Below are 18734 nucleotides of genomic sequence, written 5' to 3' on the forward strand. Positions count from 1 at the left end.
GCTCTGAGGCTAAAGAACCTACCTTTTAAAGTACATGAACCTTCTTACATGGCTTTTCTCAGCCTGTTACAGAGGTAGTGACCAGCCACTCTCTAGGAGACCTCTGCAAGTGCCCAAGGCTGGCACCAGCAACACACATGTGGCAGGATGGGAAACAGGAGGCGGTGGTAGGGGGCTCCAGCCAGTTCTGCTGGAGACTAAAGGGAAGCAGGCAAACTGGGAATGACACAATTGGAGTTGCCAGTTTATTCACATCTAGGAGGCCATGCTGAGGATACTGTTAGTCCCCTTCAATCTTTCAGGTCCTGAGCAGGTTTAACTGTTAGCATCACAATCCCCTGTTGCCCTAAGGACTCCATTCTGGGCCTAGAGACTCTTAGGGGACTCTAGCTGGCTTTCTGTGGGTAAATCAGACAGATCAAGAGGTAGGTGGGAACAGACTGTTGATCTCCTCTCCTGGGTTTCTCTGTGCTCAGCAAATGCCCTCAGGCCAGCCTTGACACAGTAGACAGCTCTCCTGGTTTCCGGAGTCCTCTGATTGCTGCAAAGACATAGGCAAAAAAATTATGAAGCATGAAGCTGCCATACTGGGGGGATTCCCAAGCTCCCATCTGACCACTCTGCCTCCCTTACAATCTCCCCACCCTACAGCACAACCCCAGTTTACTGCATCCTAGACAAGGTTTTAGGTACACAGATGGGTAGAAAAAGAAGTCCACAGTCTATGAGCTCTCTTTTTGCTGTCAGTCAGCAATGAAAATGGAGCCTCACACATCCCATCCTTGGCCATGCCTGAGCTGAATGATCTGGGACAGACGCAACTAGACCTTCGGGGCCATTAACTACACAAGCATTGGAACCTCTAGCCATATAAAGAAGAAAATAATTTCTACTCTCTCAGAGATGTGAAAAAGATAAAGATTGTAACAAAAAGTTTTAAATCCTTTGGAAGCGAACGGGCATCTTCTCATAGCTATTAGTAGTACCTCAATCCTAGGCTCAAGGGTCCACTTTTTCTGGTTCTTACCAGCCCCTGATACTCAGCGTTATCCACTGAGAATTGGATAGGCGAGACACCCTAAGCCTGGGGCACAGGCCAGGGCCCTAATCTCATGCCAAAGAATGTAACTGTGCTCCTCATCTTAAAAAAAAGAAATGGTACTACCATCCCCTACTTGTTCAAGCCAGTAACTTAGGGTCCTCTTCTCCCACACCTAATCAATCATCAAATTATGTTCATTCTCTCTCTTAAAAGTCCTTGAATCCATTCATTTTTTGACACTTTCACTGATGTCACCCTAGCGCAGGTCTTCCTCAATTCTTTCCTTGTAGGTCTCCATAACCCATTCTCCACTCAGGAGCAAATGAAGTTTAAAAAGGAGAAATCTAACTGTGCTTCTTACCTCAGACTTCTGAATTCAACAGTCTTCAGTGATGAGCACAGCATAAGGCCCAGATTTCTACCTCACCCTGAAGCTGCCTCAGCCCTACCCTCTGCCTAGAATGTGTTTCATGTCCTTTCCCTAGATCATCTCCCAAACTCTCTGTCTAGTTAACTCTGACTCTAGATGTCAGCTCAAACATTATTTCCTCAAGGAAAATCTCAGAGTTGGTTAGCCCCTATTTAAGTCCTCACAGTACCCATTCTTTTCTTTCATAGCACCTATCACAACATAGATGATTTATGCTATTTAAGAGATTAACACGTTTAGTGTCTGTGTCCCTGGATACACTACAAGCTTCACGAGGTCAGGGACTAGTTTTATGTTACTTACTTACCACTGACTCTCCAGTGTCTAGCACATAGTAGGTGTTCCAGTTTATAATAGTGAATGTGTTAAAAAAATAAGATTGAGAGGAGTCATTTATACTGATCTCTGAGAGAAGCTTATGAAGAATCGTTATCAGAACACCAGGTATTTCTCTTTTTCAAAGGCAGATGCAGAGTTTGCTTCCTATATTCCAACCCCAGAGAGGCTGAGATATTGGGAGCACTCATTTTGTACCTAAAGCGAGGCCATAAGTAGGAATCATGAAGGCTGAAGGAGCCCAAAGACAGCAAGAAGAATTAGCTCTGTATCTCCATCTTCTGGCTCAAATGCTTTACGTACCTGCTGAGGAGACTGGCTACCCTGAGGTGGTCCAATGTGGGCTCCAGAGCTAATGCAGGCATCTTAATGTAGTATTAAGAGCATAAACAGTACCCAAATTTCCAGCAACGTGTTCTACTTTGGTGATTAATCTGGGCTGACAGCCTCGCTGGACTCTGTCTGGAAACACCTCAAGTGGGCTGTCTTTCTTCAGGAGTCCCCACAACCTCTCCCAATTTGACTGGGAAATGACAAGGCCTCTTTGAAGCAAAAAGCTCCCCGGTCTAGGTGGGGAAAAAGCACTGTGATAGCTTGTGTGCCTGTACGAAAATTCCAACCTGCTCATTCCTTCCTGAGATGTAGCTAAAGACAACCAGCACAGCTTAGGTTGGGGGTGAGAAGTGCACCTACTGCTGAGAAGCTGCTGGATTTGTAGTCAAGGAATGTCAAGGAGCTAACCTCCAGCAGCATGGTTATGAAATTCAAATCTCTTCCAGATACAAAGTTCCTTCCTTTTAAAAAGAGAGCTACAGTTGGCAGAACACTGGAAAAGAACACATCCTCAGCCCCAGAGCCATAGCAGGCTACTGAGAAGACATATAGCCGGAGGGGTAGAAAATTGATTTTAGAGGTCAGTGAATATATCTGCTCCTCATTACCAAACAAATGGGTTTGGTCTACTGCTTGAATGCAGCCTCACTGGGAGCCATCAGGCCACAACAGGACTAGGGTGCAGCCCACCATAGGTCTTTGCTCCCAAGGGGCCTACAAGGGTAAAGACAGGGAACAAAAGGATGCGAGCAAGGCAGTGCACTGGCTTCCTCCCAACGGCTGCAGCCTCACACAGCTGTATGCAGCCTGTCTGCTCAAGGCTATTAAATACTCATTGGATGCCTGTTAGCTTTAAACATGCAATAACAATCCAAAGAGCAAGAGGTACATGAGGGTCCAGAGAGAAAAAGGGAGGGCAAAGAAGGATCTAATTTTTTTAATTTTAGGAATCCGGAAATCAAGCTAGGGGTACCACCCATCTCGTGTATCAAAGCTAGGAACCACTTCCAGTGTAAGCGAATCTTTTGGTGGCCACTGTAGATACAGAGGAAAGACCAGGAACAGAGAGACTTGGGTCTGAACTCCAGCTCATGGGCCCTGTGGTCATCCTAACAAGTGCATGTCAGTTTCCCAGGAAAACTCACTTCACAGGTTGTAAGAATTGCCCTAGATGCTGCAGTATGATACTCCCTGGACAGTTAGCTCAGAAATGGTGGCAGAGACTTCATTCATTCAAGACTTGAAAGTGGTTAAGCAAAGCCTTGCTTAGTAATTCCTTAAGAGTGTGGTTTTCATCAGTGGAGACTCACAGAGTTTTGGTCTCTAATTCACAGGGTGGGTGAAAAGGACAGTACATAGCATGATGCCCTCAACGTATGGTGAAGGCCTAACATCCCCGCCTCAAACAGCCCTAACATCTGAGAGGAGAGATGGCTGTTCTTTCTGAAAAAGGCTTTTAGGTAAGAGGGAGCAGAAGCCAGGCATGAGGAGGGGAGAATACTTCCTTTGCTCTCCCACAAAGGAGTGATGCATATATGGAAGGTATTTACCGTCTGTTTCCTTTACTTCCCCAGCTCACCAGCGTGAGGGCAAACACAAGTGTGCTCAAGTCACTTTCCTGGTTAAGGCCTTAAAATACCTCCCTAAACTTCAGGACAATGTCCAAATTCCTTGACTAAAATTTAGCTTTTCAAAATCAGCACTAACCTACTCTCCCAGCCTCTGTTTATATAGGTGCTTAGCACATGTCCTGTTGAATGTTTTATACACATTAACTCACCCAACCTTCACAACAATGTAAAGTAAGTATTAAAATTTAAATATATAACTGTAAAATAAATATTATCCTCCCATTTTACAGATGATGAAACCGAGACTTGGGACGTCCCTGGTGGTCCACTGACTATGTCTCTGTGCTCCCAATGCAGATAGCCTGGGTTCGATCCCTAGTCAGGGAACTAGATCTTGCATGCTGCCAACTAAAGATCTGTATACCGCAACACAGATCGAAGAGCCCGCATGCTGCAACCAAGACCCAGCACAGTCAAATAAATAAATATTAAAAATGAAACAAAAACTGAGCCTTGGAGAGGATAACCCACCAAAGGTTCCAAAGCTAGTTACCATTACGTAAAAATGTGTGTTAAACTGTGTAAAAATGGGATAAAATAGTTACTTCACAGGTGGAGAAGATAGCGAATGGCATATAGTAAAGAATGTTAGAATTGACAAAAATGCAATTGTAGCTAAGTGACCTTTTTTCTCCGATTTTATCATTTCTGAAATCAGGACTCATTTTAACACTCATGAAAACAAACCACTTTGTCAGTTTAACTGACAGTATTTTTTCTTTCTGTGCACTATTTCATGATGCATCTCATAACACATGCCCTCAGTGTCAATGAAATATGGTGTTTATCTTAAAGCAGCAGCATGCTTTTGGCATAGAGAATGGGTTTTGGTGTACAAAATGCTAATGGGCACCTCCTCCATGACTTGTTATGCAACTGTGGTAAATTACTTCACCTCCCCTAGTAACAGCTGCCTCATTTACAAAAACATACAGTAGATAGTCAAATTAACTTTTTTTCTCTCTTAGCTTGGCAAAGCTGCCTATTTCCTCTATGTCACTTTCTCTAAAAAAAAGGCGGGGGGGGGGGCAATGGAGCTATCCGTGGTGATGCAGCAGATAAGAATCCGCCTGCCAATGCAGGGAACATGGGCTCGATCCCTGGTCAAGGAAGATCCCACACGCCACAGGGCAACTAAGCCCGTACACCACAACGACTGAGCCTGTGCTCCAGAGCCCGTGAACCGCAACTACTGAGCCCACACACAACCACCAAAGCTTGTGTGCTAAAGCCTGTGCTCCACAACCAGAGAAGTCACTGCAAGGAGAAGCCCATGCACTGCAACTAGAGTAGCCCCCGCTCGCTGCAACTAGAGAAAGCCCATGTGCAGCAACAAAAGACCCAGCTTAGCCATAAATAAATAAATGATTTTTAAAAATGGGGTCAAGGTCAATAATGGGAATAAACAAGTAATAAAATAAGTTAAAATGTATATTAAAGTTAATAGTAACTCTGCTGGCAAACAGTCGCCTGTACAGACTCATGCAAAGCACGAGAACATATCAAGAGGGAGTCCGCGTGCTGCCTGATGTATTCTAACTCAAATGATCTTTGGGTGACATACAGCTTCAGGGTTTGAGGTCAGGAAGGGATTACTTAAGGTTCAAACAACTGAGCAAAATACCCACCAGCACCACCCTTATCCTCCTAGTTCACTTGGTTCAGGAGCATTCTGTACATGCAGGCAAGAAGCCTTACAGGCCCTAACTCTCAGGTTGCTGTTCCTGAAATAAAACACGGTCCGAGTCTGTTTCACTCTTGGTGGCCAGAAAGCCCTAGTGGTTGCTAACCCATCTCCACCTACATTTTTAGTCTGAGACAGGAGGTGGCAAGTGGTGGGAGAGAGAGCAAGATGGACAAACCCTAAGGCTATTTGAATGCTGCCATATCCCTAGATAAGGAAGGGTGAGAGAGTTTCTTTAGCAGCAAGTGTCACTGATGAGTACCCTGGAAACCCTGGAAGGAGATGGGGAGAGGAGCAAAGGAGGTTGATGGTGGGGGAAGGGCATGTAGGGGCTCAACCTCTGAGCCTCTGGAGAAGTACATACAGCCAGGCATGGTAGCTACAACAGCCTCGTTTCCACGTTAGCAGCCTGCAGTGTTACAGGCATGACTTGGAGTCATCCATACCTGAGATCAAATGCCAGACCCACCAGTGACGAGCTCTTAATGATGCCAAAATAGTCTAATCAGCTATTGAGTAGCTGCTGTATGCCCCAAATTGTATTAATCAGTTTAAGTAATACCAACTTCAAAGGGGATAGATTTATACCTCTATGGTCAACTGATTTTCAACAAGGATGCCACGGTCTTTAAAGGGGAAGGAAAAGTCTTTTCAATAAATAGTACTGAGACAACTGGATATCCACATGCAAAAGAAAATGAAATTCCCCCTTCATATACAAAAATTAAAGCAAAATAGATCAAAGATCTAAATGTCAGAATTAAAACTATAACACTCTTGGAAGGAAAAAGATATAAATCTTTAGGTCCTTTAAAGAGACAATGGCTTCTTACCTATGACAACAAAAAGCATAAGCAGCAAAAGAAAACAACAGACAAACTGAACTTCATCAAATGAAAAACTGTTGCATGTTTCAAAGAAAATAAAAAGACAGTTCATAGAATGGGAGAAAATACTTGCAAATCATATATCTGATAAGGGTCCAGCATCAAAATATATAAAGAAATTACAATTCAATAATAAAAAGACAAATAGTCCAATTTAAAAATTGACAAAAGAGTTAAACATTTCTCTAAAGATGATAAGACAAATGGTGGTAAGTACATGAAAAGATGCTCAACACTGGTCATTAGAGAAATGCAAATCAAAACCACAATGAGATACCAATTCACATCACATAGTATAGGATAGCTATAATAAACAAAAAAAAAAAAATAGTAAGCGTTGGTAAGGATGTGGAGAAATTAGAAACCTCATTGCTGGTAGGAATGGTTTAGTTTCTGTGTAAAAAATTTGGCAGACCTTTGAAATTAAACACAGAGTTACCACATGACCTACCAATTCCTCTCCTAAGATATATATCCCCCAAATTAAAAACATGTCCAAAAACCCCACAAAAAACATATGTCCACACAAACTCTGTACATGAATGTTCACAGCATTATTCATATTGGCCAAAGCAGTAAATAAAATGTAGTACATGCAAATAATAAAAGTGTTTGACAAAAAAGGGGAAGTATTGACAACATGATGCAACATGGATATGGCTTGAAAACATTCTCAAGTGGAAGAAGCCAGTCATAAAAGATTATATATTGTATAATTCCACTTTATGAAGTGTCCAGAATAAGCAAGTTGATAGAGACAGAAAGTAATTAATGGCTGCTTAGACCTAGAAAGGATAAGAGGACTGTGGGAAATGGCTTAAAGGACATGGTATTTCTTTTTGAGGTGATAAAAACTTTCTAAAATTGATTGTGGTGATGACTGTAGAACTTTGTATATAATGAAAACCACTGAACTGTACACTGAGCAAGTGAATAGTATGGTATATGAATTATATCTCAATAATCCTAACATGTCTTTTAATTTGTATTAATAGGAGCTAACCTATCTGCAGAAGCTGCAAACTGGCAAGTGATGGCAGCATTTGGGTTGCACAGATGTTTTACAAGGTTGACACAGATCTAAGCAGACGGTAAACAACTGGCAGTATATAAAATCCAAATTTCTAGCTTTTCTTGAAAATCAGATCTAACAAGTCTAACAAGTAACTTTTAAAGCTGGGAAAGAAACATAAATGATCTTCAAATACATGATAGGATATTCCTGCAGTGGTCTAAAGCAGAATCAGTTTAAGTCACTAGAACGACTCATTCAAAATGAAAGAAAACTTCTAATATGTGGAGCTATCTTAAATGAAATAAGTAGCTTTGGGAAGTAATATGTTTCCTATCACTGTATATATATTAGGTACTGAAATGTACTATAATATGCATAAACCACCTGGCACAACCATTTTACAGTTAGGATAAAAGTCCAATATCCTTAACAGAAAACCACCTTAACATACCTGACAAGGGTCTTCACTACCCATTCTATTCCAGGAAATGCCTCAGGACTTTTCAACCACCTGAAAATGGAGAAGTAAGAGATCAGTATTTTGAAGAGGAAGTTTTAAAGACATACAAAATAAAAGATAGAGATCCTGCATGCAGTTTACACATTACAGGAGAGAAACATGCAACTTTAAAGAAATTTTAAGTAACATTTCATTGTGAATATCAATACGGGGACCTAATAGGGGATAATCCTTGTACATTTTAAAATAGCTGAGCAGAAAGCTTTACTTTGGGGAGCAGCAGATCTAAACTACAGTCATTGAAATTTTACAATGTGTCATTTAAGATGTCAGACTTTGTGCCCAGGTTACATTACAGTTCACTTGTGATGGGCAGGATTATTAAGAGTTATGGCTAATTTATGCGGCAGCATATGGTTCTTCTTTTTACAGCTATTTTTATTAAACAAGTTTTGCAAAGTTTTAACATTAAAATTAACAGCTAAAGAATTGTTTATGCAAGTTGCTGTCACAGTTTATGTAAAAGAGAAATATGTGCTATTAAAATCAGACATTTAGGTTACCTTTGGTTTTTTGCGATGCATGTTAGCTTTACACATCCTGATTCTCTTGCGATAATTTTCCTTTAAAAAGGGGGGTATAGAGTGATCTCTTTTCATCAAAACAAGACATAATGCCCTGAAAGCTGACTTCAAACCATGGTTGAAAATTCAGTTATTTACACTTTATCACAATCTACAAATACATTTTTTTTGTTGGTGTGTTTTAAAAAGAAAAAAAAATGTCCATCATGCACTGCTGCAGGCAGCTTGGCACTTCATACAAGAGGATTTTTCACCCCCGAGCAGTTTAGAGTGCTCCCTTAGGGAAGGCATGAGAATCCTAATAATTAATGTGAAGGAGTAGAAACAGGGTCAACCAATTCCATCACTTCCTCTCTTGGTCTCAGAAGGTACAGAGCCAGGCTTCACACCAGATCCTGCCCCAGCCCAGTTCTTTGATTAACAGCATTTCTGGGATTGGAAGGGAAAACCCTTAAGGGCACCCAGGGTTTGCTGAATTGTCATCATCTACAGACAAGTGCTATCCCTTTCCAAGCTCACAGAGATGATTTGGTGTCACACTTAGGGCCACCTAGGGGCTCTACAAAAGGTGCAAACTAGAGTGACTGGAACTTTAAATACTGAGGCCTAGGTATGGAAACCAATCCAAGTTTTAGCTTAGTTTGATTCTTCTCTCCAGAAATCAGAGCTTGTGATAAGGACTGGATAAAACTTCTTTTAACAACTTCCAGGGGGTGAAAAAGCTTTGGTTATTTTTAAACTAAAACTTAACAACTCATAAACTTTTTTTTTTTGGTAAACTTAAAATAAAATCCCCCCCAACCACTTTTAAGAATGTCTCCAACTTTTAACAAGCCCATTAACTTTAGAGTTAATTTAAGTTTATTTGAAAGAGAAAACTATTTTATTGTCCACCCAAAAAAATGACAATTCATCACATTTACTTTGATTAAAAAAGGACTAAACTTTATTGACAAACTGCTGCAGACATTTTGACATAAGTTTAAGCTACCTATTTAGGCAGACTTACACATGTAGCATTTAATCTTCCAAGAACAAAATGGGAGGACGGTACAAATCCAATTAGGACTTTAACTTATGTACAAAGTGGATTTTGATTCCTTTTTCATTCAGCTGCAGTGTCCCTTTTTATATCATGCTAGTGTTGAGACATACTTGACTAACTTCCTTGGGAACAGCTCAATATTGATAACCGTCAACTTAAGGATATCATCAGCTTTTGGCCCCAGTGTCCAAGTGAGTTTTTCATGGAGTGTAGATCTCAGATGGACAAAATACTTTGTCTTTTGAAATACTGAAATGTTAATTATTAGAACTATTACTGAAAGGTTGTTCATGATTAAAAAGCTCTCCATCAAATTCAAGTGGCCAGCCCCTCTCCCCAAATCAACCTCTTTAGAAACTTACTTCCCGCTAAGTATCTCTCAACACTGTATGTCTGGGGCTAGATTTCAAAACCCACGTAATGAAAAATTCAGTTTTACGAACCTAATTTTGTTTTGTTTTTAAATCAATTAACGTTAAAAATTGCATCAACTATTTAATTCATTAGGATCTTTCATATTAAAATTTAACCTTAAGATTCAACCGCCATGTGTTTTTTTATATAAAGGAAACATTTTTAGAGACATCTGAGCTCACTTTTACATGGTGGCACCTACTGCCGTTAACATTTGTGATTTTAAATCTTAAACAGCCCTGAATTTTGAAATGTAGCCTAGTTTGGGATTCTGCAACTACAACTTTACGGGATGCCTCAAATCAAAACTAAGAGAAAGTTAACAAGCCTTAACTTCAGAACCTTTAAGCAAGCAATGTCACTTTTGAAACTAACAGGTTTGTGTTTTTTTTTTTTACTCAACTTCTTTTTTATTATAAAAGGTACATTTCTGTTTATATTTAAACAACAAAGAAAAAAGCATCTACACACTTAAAAAATTAATTCGATATTCCTAAATCTATTTTAACTCATTTTAAAATACTACATACAGAAGCCAGAATGCAGAGTTAAGAATGGAGTAAGGTGGGGAGAAGAAGGGGACCACGAAGAAAAACACTTAGACAATTACTTGTCTGTTGTGGGTAAAGCAACAGGAATCCTGGGAGATACAAGAAATCAGTAACAACTTTGCTCATAACTGATATTTTCCCCTCATGTTTGTTTTTAATAACGTCCATATGGGTGCTCTCTGTATGCTCCTTTCACCGGCCTAGCTGGAGGGGCCTTCAGCGACGGCCTGGTCCCATTCCAGTCATCCTGGCCTGTGGGGAAAAGCAAGAACAGTTTATAAACCATGTGCCAATGGCATTTTGGAATGGGCAGGTGTACGTCACCTGGTAAAGATCACCAAACATGCTGCTTTGCTTCCAATGTCTTGCCACCTCCTCTGTGGTTTACTTTTTTACTCTGCTTGGCCCTCCCTGCCAAGCAGCTCAGGCAACTTCCCAGGTATAGGGCAGTTCTGAGTGGATGGCCAGAAGGAACAGTTCAGAAAGGACTTGCGGTGATGTCCAGGAAAGAAGCTGTCCATAGGCAACACGCATGATCTATATTCCAGCCCCCAAACCTGGATAAACCCAACACCTTGCTTCGGACAGTGAGGAATCAATCTCACTGGGGCTGCAATGCTCTTTCCTATTTCCAAAGCAGTTCAGGAGAGAGCCTCTAGTAAGGTGACAACTTCTGGAAGTCTTTCAGATTGAAAGCAACAGAGGCAGCTCCCTCTCCATGCAACAGCAAGTCAGATTTGCCTGTGGAGAAGTATCCTCTGGCTCCCTGGGAAGAGCAAGCAAGGATCACATTTCAAGAACCCTCCACCAGCAGAGCTGGCCCACTGCTCTGGCCGTGGGAAATACAATCAAATGTATCTATAGCACTCATTAGGAGAATTTATTATCTCATTTTTGTGCCAATAGTCCAGAGACGCTAAACAACATGACATGACTGCTATCCTCAAATGGTTTTCCTTTGTGACGGGGAAAAGCCTATAGCAAAAACAATCATGTACTTTTAGAGTTGATCTCTCATGAACATGAGTCGTTTATAAGTTTATTCTTTCCGCTCACCCCCAGACTTTACCCAGGCCTGCTATTTCTCTAGCTGCTTGCATTCACAAACATCTACTTCCATCATTCTAGGTCTAAAACCCCTACATGGATGTAAAGTTGCTATCTAAGCCTGTTTATACCTCTAGTACAACAGACATGTCCATCACTTTCTAAGTGACTTCTTACTGTACCAATCAGATAGTATATTTTTCTAGCTCTGTTTATAAAGGCAGAAATCAGAACAGATTAACCATGGCAGCATCATACCAGAAGCACAAGGAGCAGCCTGCCTGTTGCAGTGCAGTCTTTTTTCTAGCAAAACAGAAAGGTAATTTAGTGAACACTTACAGAGGTCCCATTTTACTGCTCACCGATGATGGGAAACACCCTGGGGCAATCATATCACCCTTCTAAACAGTGGCATATGAGCAGACCAATGCAGTGTTACAGATGGCAACTGTCCAGGACCATTTAGCTAGAGCTGGTAAAAACTGTTCCCCTGGACAACTGACTGGCTGCTAAATACTATGCTGAGGAGGTGAGGAGTCTGTCTGTGGGAGCTCTAAGAAGCTCTTTCCTCTTTCAGTTAGGTGTAAGGGAGATTGTCAACTACTATCTTAAATTGTCAACTGCTGAGTCCCTTGCCAAGGTCTCTGGACTTCCCACAGGTATGCCAGAAACATCTCGTATTTAAAAGGCTGCTCTCTCTACATCTACTGCCACATGGCACTCCCTCTGGGGCCCATTATCACAGGTCCATAACTGGCTCTTGAGGATACCTCCTGAGCAATGTGTTTTCAACCAGGCCTCAGGAAAGGCAGTTTGGTCCTGCTGCCATTCCAGCATCTACAGCTCTCTTGGGATTAAGGACTAAGTTGAGATGTCTCCAAGACAGTAAGGAAGCTGAACTGTCTTGAACTGGCTCCAGTCCCCAGTTTCTAATCTAACAGGCACCTTTCTTGCCCTCAAACTGCTCTTGTCATTGGGTCTCTTTCAGCTAGCATTTCCTCTACACTGAGATTCTTTACAATGAGATCCAAAATTGTTTTTAAAAATGAGATGGGTCAGAAAAGTTGGATATGATTCCATTCTTATTATCCATCAGTGTGGCCTAGGTATCTTGCAGCAAAGGCTCAGCAACATAACCTAGGTCTAGCCATCTCCCAGCGTCAGCCGAAAAGCCTGCTGCTCCAACCAGCCAACCTGGACCTTAGCCCGAGTTTAGGACATCCGCTTAGCCACCCAAGAGTACACCTAACTCATTTCAATAGTCTTTCTTTCTACTACACACCACCCGATTTAAATAAGAGCAGGATTTCTAGTGTCACATCTATCAACATGTTGATCTTTTTATGAGGTTTCTCCTTAGGTACATGACTGCCTGACCCCCAATAATCCCGTCACCAGCATTCTTCTGGGCACTTACTTGCACATTTTGTCCCACCACAGAAATAAAGACATACCATATGCTTCATAAGAATCTTGAACCTCCCCATGTCCATAGTCATAATATTCTGAGTCCCTGAAAGTCAAAGATAGAGTATTAGAGCTATACAGCAACCATGTTCAGTTTTACCTTTCTCCCAAATGCTTCCATATTTTAGTCATTTTACTGAGGGTGCAAAACAAACAAAAGAAAGTTCATTCTACCCTCATCTCCAAACTGTAAAATATTTCCAAAACATGTATATACTAGATACTCATTTAAAAATTATGACAACTACAGCAAAGAAAAATGAATAGCCTACAATTTAAAGTGAAAAAGCTCAACCCAAAAGCTCAGTGTAAACACACACATTCACAGGGCTCACTGGAAGAGAATAAGCAAATATGAAAAGAACTGTCTTGTCCCCACTGCAGAATTATGAGAGGCCTTTCCCAACACAGTTAACATACATATATATACACATACACAAAAACATGTTTTTTAAAAAAAGACCAGAAGAGAACCTGAGTTAAGTAATGGGAATCTAGTACCCTTTTAAACTTCTATGCAACTTTAATGTAGTTGTGACAGTTTAAAGTAACAAATCAAAACAATTTTAAGGCATTTTCCCTTTGTTCCCATATAGTCACAGCTAAGGAATTTTTCATATGCCAACCCCAGATTCTACATTATAATTTAAGATACACAGTTTTCCAAATCTGCAGATCCAAGTGTGTGCCTTACAGATGTCAAAAGCAGAGGCAACACCCTGAAAAGGTGAGCCATCTGCTCCTTAGATTTGTGCTGCCTAAATCTCTTAGTTCCTCCAACTCCCTCTATATCCCAAGGACACGAAACAGCACTCCCACTGCCTGACTCACCCTTGGCTCTGGCTGTAATAGCCTTCGTAGCCTTCATAACTCTGTTCTGCATATGTATCATCATATCCCTACAAACAAAATGAAATAGAAAAAGTCAGAATCACACAAAGTAGGTAAGGTAATATGGAGGGCTTATGAATGAACAGAACATGGAATTTCCCTCCAAAGTATTAACATCTGTTGTGGAATAGTCAAGAAAGAAACATTTAGAAAACGATCAATCAAATTAAAAAAACCCTTTCAGCTTGGGCAGGAAATAACGTTCAAGTTGAAGTTTATCAGCATTATCAGCAGTAGTAGGGGGAGTCTCCTTAGTAAAACACTAAATATCAAGGCACAGCTTATTTCCTGTTTCATCTACATTTGTATACAGTAAATTATACTTAAAATGGAAAAATCTTCTCTCATAGTTTAACAATCACTGCAACAGAAGAGGGCAGATTCTAAACCTTATAGGCAGTTCCTGCTACCTACATCAAGGGCCAATGCCCTGTCACTCAACTTCCTTTGACAATCTGTTAGCTATTAAGAAATGGCACATGGTCCAAACGTCTTACATATTCTTCATATGTTTCTGGTGCAGGCGGTGGAGGCAAAGGTATTCTCTGGATGCCTGCTGTCCGTGCTCTTGGTGCTGGAGCACCCCTCACAGTAGGTGGGGGTGGCACTCCTCGAGTCACAGTGGCACCTCTGGTAATGGCTCCTCTCACTGGTGTACCACGCACTAAAGCCCCCCGAGGTGGCCCAACGCCACGGCCCCTGCAGAAAAGAGTTTATTTTAAATGGATATTTTTAATAAATAGGCTACTTTCATGTTCAGATTTGTCTTAAAATTCTGGAGCCAGGTAGATTTTATGATGCCTTAAGTTGACTATTATCAAAAACAGAGGAATGGGGACTTCCCTGGGGGGTCCAGTGGTTACGGCTGTGTTCTCACTGCTGTGGCCAGGGTTCAATTCCTGGTCCTCGAGTTAAGATCCCACAAGTTGTGCAGCACAGCCAAAACAAAACAAAACAAAAACACAGAGGGATGTGTAGGTAGGTAAAGGACCCATTCTGGAAGGTTCCCTAGGCCCATGGTGGACCTGTTAATATATTATTAGTGGAGAGTCTGTCTTGCGAGTCTGAATAGTCCATAAAGGTCAGTCAGCAAAAGTAAAATTCTAAAGTCAGAGACCATTTAAAAATGCTGAAAACTGTTCAAAATTAAAAAAAAAAAACAACAACAAAAAAAACAGCTTCAGCAGGACTGCTGCACCTGCTTACGGCCAAAGTAACCAAGATCTAAAATTCCACTCTTTTTTTTTTTGCTGTGCCGCATGACTTGCAGGATCTCAGTTTCCCTGACTAGGGATTGAACCTGGGTCACGGCAGTGAACGTGTCAAATTCTAACCACTAGACCACCAGGGAACACTCTAGAACTCCACTCTTGATGCAACATACACATCCGGAGACCCCTTCTAAGCTGGAGATAAGGGCAGCAGGAAGATAGAAATGGTACTAGCAGTCAGATTTACATCCCATTTCTAGCTGTCTCTATTATTTTTACCTGGGAACAGGTGGAGGAGGCGGTGCAGCTCCCCGGCCTCGCACTGGCACCCCACGTCCACGGGAGGGCTCTGGTACTCCATTCAAGTAGGAAAGCTCTAAAAATTGTTCCTGGCAGATATCATCCATCATATCCTGTGGATAAAAGATAATGAGAAGGAGTATTGTGCAACATCTCTACCTTCTGCTGAGAAGTCATCTAGCCCACATGAGCCTTGGATGCGAAGAACAACTTTGAAAGCCCAGATGAAATCTCAGATTATTCTCTGAAGTCAAATGGCACGCTACCTGTCACCTCTTTGAGGAAAATCTTGATGGTAGGCCCCTCATTGTTCAGATGAAGTTCTTCATGATGTGGTCCCTGCCTAGCTCTCCAGATCACTTCCATCCTCTATCCATGTATAACCTCCTTTCAAGCCATGCTGAACAACTTGCAGTTCAGAACATGGCATACTCATACACATCCATTCTTGCAAACAGTTTCCTTTTCCTAGAATAATAAAAGCCACTACCATTAATTAAGCTCCACAGCTGGGTACCATATAATAAGCCTTACATAGGGTTTTCAGTTTAATCTTCAAAATAATCCTGAAGTAGGCAGATCTTCCCATTTGGGAAAACAGATTCAGAAAGCATAAAGCAACCAATATAAGGACATAGAGCTAGTGAGTGGCAGATTCTATATGTTAATTCAGAATTACTTATCTCCAAAATCTAGGCTTTGAATCATTAATGTATCAATTAATCAGTATATTGTTGCCTTTTTCTGTCCACCTGAAGGACTCTAATTCTTACAAGATTTAATCAAAAGTATTACCTTACCTCTTTTGAAAAACTTTCTCTTGATGCCAACTCCTCACTCTCTCCTCTTTTCCCATGGCACAATGTAATCTTCTCTAAGCACTTACCACATCATTTAAAAATGTCTGTCTGTCTTTCTCACTAGGTTATAAGCTCTTCAAGAACCATTTCTGTAACTTCAGACCCAAGCATAGTATTCAGCACCTACTAGATACTTAACAAATGTTTGGGATGAACAAGGAAACTGAGGCTCAAAAAGTGATATAATAACTTGTCCAAGATGATTCAGATAAAGCCCCCAGTCCAGTGCTCTTCCTGCTGTACCAGTTTCTAAGGGAAAAACGGAGGACTCTGGTCATGGATGCAAAAACAGGCTCATTTGTTTTCTTCACAAGGAGGAGGAACCGAGTCAAATGCCATTTGTAAATCTTTTCACGTATTTCCCGATGAGAGCATTCAGTCTCAACACTTAGTGCATTTTTATATATCCCAGGTGCATACAGCTTCTAAAAGATTCTGGTCGCCACAGAGATGCTCCCTCCACCTCCACGCCCTGACTCTTCACCTCTTCCTACCTTACACATTTCAACTGTTTGAGACTCAAACATTAGAGAGTCAAGTGACCAATGATGGGCCATTTGCTCAGATTTCTCTAGCTGCCATAGCAACACTGAGGAAACCCAGATCTTCTTGGTAGGCTTCTTTTTTGAAGACTCACTTACATGGAAGTCTTGAAGATGTAGCTCTTTTATATGCTGAGATTAATGATAAAGAGAAGATGGGCATTCCTCTGCAGTTCTTCAGAAAACGGATGGCTCAGGATGCTTCAATACACACCTCAAAGAGTAAAGAAGCCCCTCAAGGGAAAATTTACCAGCTCTGAGTTTTTTCTAGGATATTTTAAATATGCTGTTTCAAGTTGAACATTCTAATGATGACATACTTAGAAGCAGAGCAGAATAGATATTTGAGACAGTGCTGGAATCCTTGGAGCTCAGCATTACAGAGACACACTGCCTAAAAATTTTTGCTCTGCCCATTCTCATATCCTCTGACAGTTCCAACTCCCTCATTTTACATGTATAAGAAAACCAAGAACTATGTATCATCTCTTCTCAGTTGATGAAAACTATGATGCTTACTCAATTCTAGTTGAATAGTACTCTAAATGCTTCCTAAGGTTCCAGAGTCTTCTTTGGTTGTTAAATATTGAACAGTAAGCAGTATGTTAACTCTGAAAACTACCAGGTCTTGTCAAAAGGCAAAAAGTCATCATTTCCTACTTATTCAAAGAATGAATAACCTCTGATCAGGTGGTAATAAGGAAGACAGGTAACCTGGTCTGTTCCAACTCTTCCAAGGCCTTAACTACATTCTGAAAGAAGCTATACACCAATCTGTTTAATGTCATCAACAGTTACGCCTACAACCATCATGCCTCCTTCAAATCAACTCTACTTGAGTAAACTCCTCCAGGATAGATTCTTGAATGCACTCAGGTCAGAATTTAACCCATTTACACTGGAGGCCAGATAACACATCATCAGACTAGATGATGCTGTTACCATCATCTAGACTCTCAGGAGTCTACACTATAACCCCTTAAGCACAGGGGGTTACAACTGCCTTCACCATTTTCCTATCATAACCTCCTGGTCCCATACTAGCACCAAAATAATTTATTGAAGACCTTGTTAAATCTTTTTAACCAAATGTTAGAATGCCAAGACACACTGTGGATCCAAGATATTGACAAAAGATACTGGCATACAACTAAAATCACATTAGACCAGGAGTGGTAGAGTGGCCTCGGGGCACAGTGGTTTGAGAAGTAGGTACAAGTAATGGACTACCTCAGAAAAATGAACATAAATTGCAGAAGTTGCAATTTCAGGTTATGCAGAGACCCTGGTTAAGAACCCCTGCCTTAGCAATAAGCACAAGATCCCAGTATTCTCTTGCTCAAATGATACAGGATATGGATTTCCTTACTGGTACTAGAAACTTCTTGACTTCCTCCATAGCATGGGCCATAAGAGCATAAGCTTCACATGGGGGTCCAAAGACTTCAATGAAGACATGCAGATCCATATTCAAGTGGGCATATTTGGGGTCTCCACCTTTGCGCAACTCTTCCTCCTGTGGAAAAATGCACAAAAACACCATTATCACTTGGACTACGGAGAAAATGACACCTTTACCATTAGGCCAAAGGGACAGTGAGAAATGACTCCAACACCTAAAAAAACCCAGTAAAGTATAAGAAAAAAGTAAAAGAAACTCTGGAGTATCGTAATTTACACAGTCTGCTAAACCTACGATTGGTCTGCTGCTAAAAGCTAACTGTTGTTCTGAATTGCTGGTGTGTTCACTGGAGCTCGTATTAGAAGGCACAGAAGAAACAAACGTAATTCCAGTCTCCATTCAGATAACAGCTGTTTGCCAAGCATCCATCCACTCATTCATTAATTGCCAAGCATTTGCTTTTAATAAACCCCAGGTAGAGCTGTTAATCACCAGCTCTTCGGATATGCTTGTATAGAGAAGGAAAAAAGTCATAACAGAGAGAAGAAAATCTCATGTACACCTCATTAAACAGAGTATTATACTTCAGCCCTAACTGTATT

The 18734-nt window shown here is 41.0% G+C and overlaps 1 protein-coding gene across 2 annotated transcripts in view; it reads right to left on the reverse strand.

The window, feature by feature from the left end:
* Positions 1-231: 231 nt before the first annotated feature.
* The window catches only part of KHDRBS1 (KH RNA binding domain containing, signal transduction associated 1), a 33370-nt gene continuing 14867 nt past the window's right edge, over positions 232-18734 (reverse strand). The window contains exons 4-11 of one of the 2 annotated variants that reach the window (XM_070774560.1): positions 18100-18246; positions 15308-15441; positions 14315-14516; positions 13758-13825; positions 12914-12972; positions 10472-10664; positions 7810-7869; positions 232-541 (exon numbers count right to left, since the gene is read on the reverse strand). In XM_070774560.1, the coding sequence (XP_070630661.1) occupies positions 10567-10664; positions 12914-12972; positions 13758-13825; positions 14315-14516; positions 15308-15441; positions 18100-18246 (708 nt within the window). In that variant the 3' untranslated portion in view covers positions 232-541; positions 7810-7869; positions 10472-10566. Of the gene's footprint in view, positions 542-7809; positions 7870-8381; positions 10665-12913; positions 12973-13757; positions 13826-14314; positions 14517-15307; positions 15442-18099; positions 18247-18734 lie in introns of both variants that reach the window. The other variant, XM_019979309.2, reaches the window with a different exon arrangement.

The sequence above is a fragment of the Bos indicus genome, chromosome 2 (assembly GCF_029378745.1).
Source record: "Bos indicus isolate NIAB-ARS_2022 breed Sahiwal x Tharparkar chromosome 2, NIAB-ARS_B.indTharparkar_mat_pri_1.0, whole genome shotgun sequence".
Lineage (NCBI taxonomy): Eukaryota > Metazoa > Chordata > Mammalia > Artiodactyla > Bovidae > Bos > Bos indicus.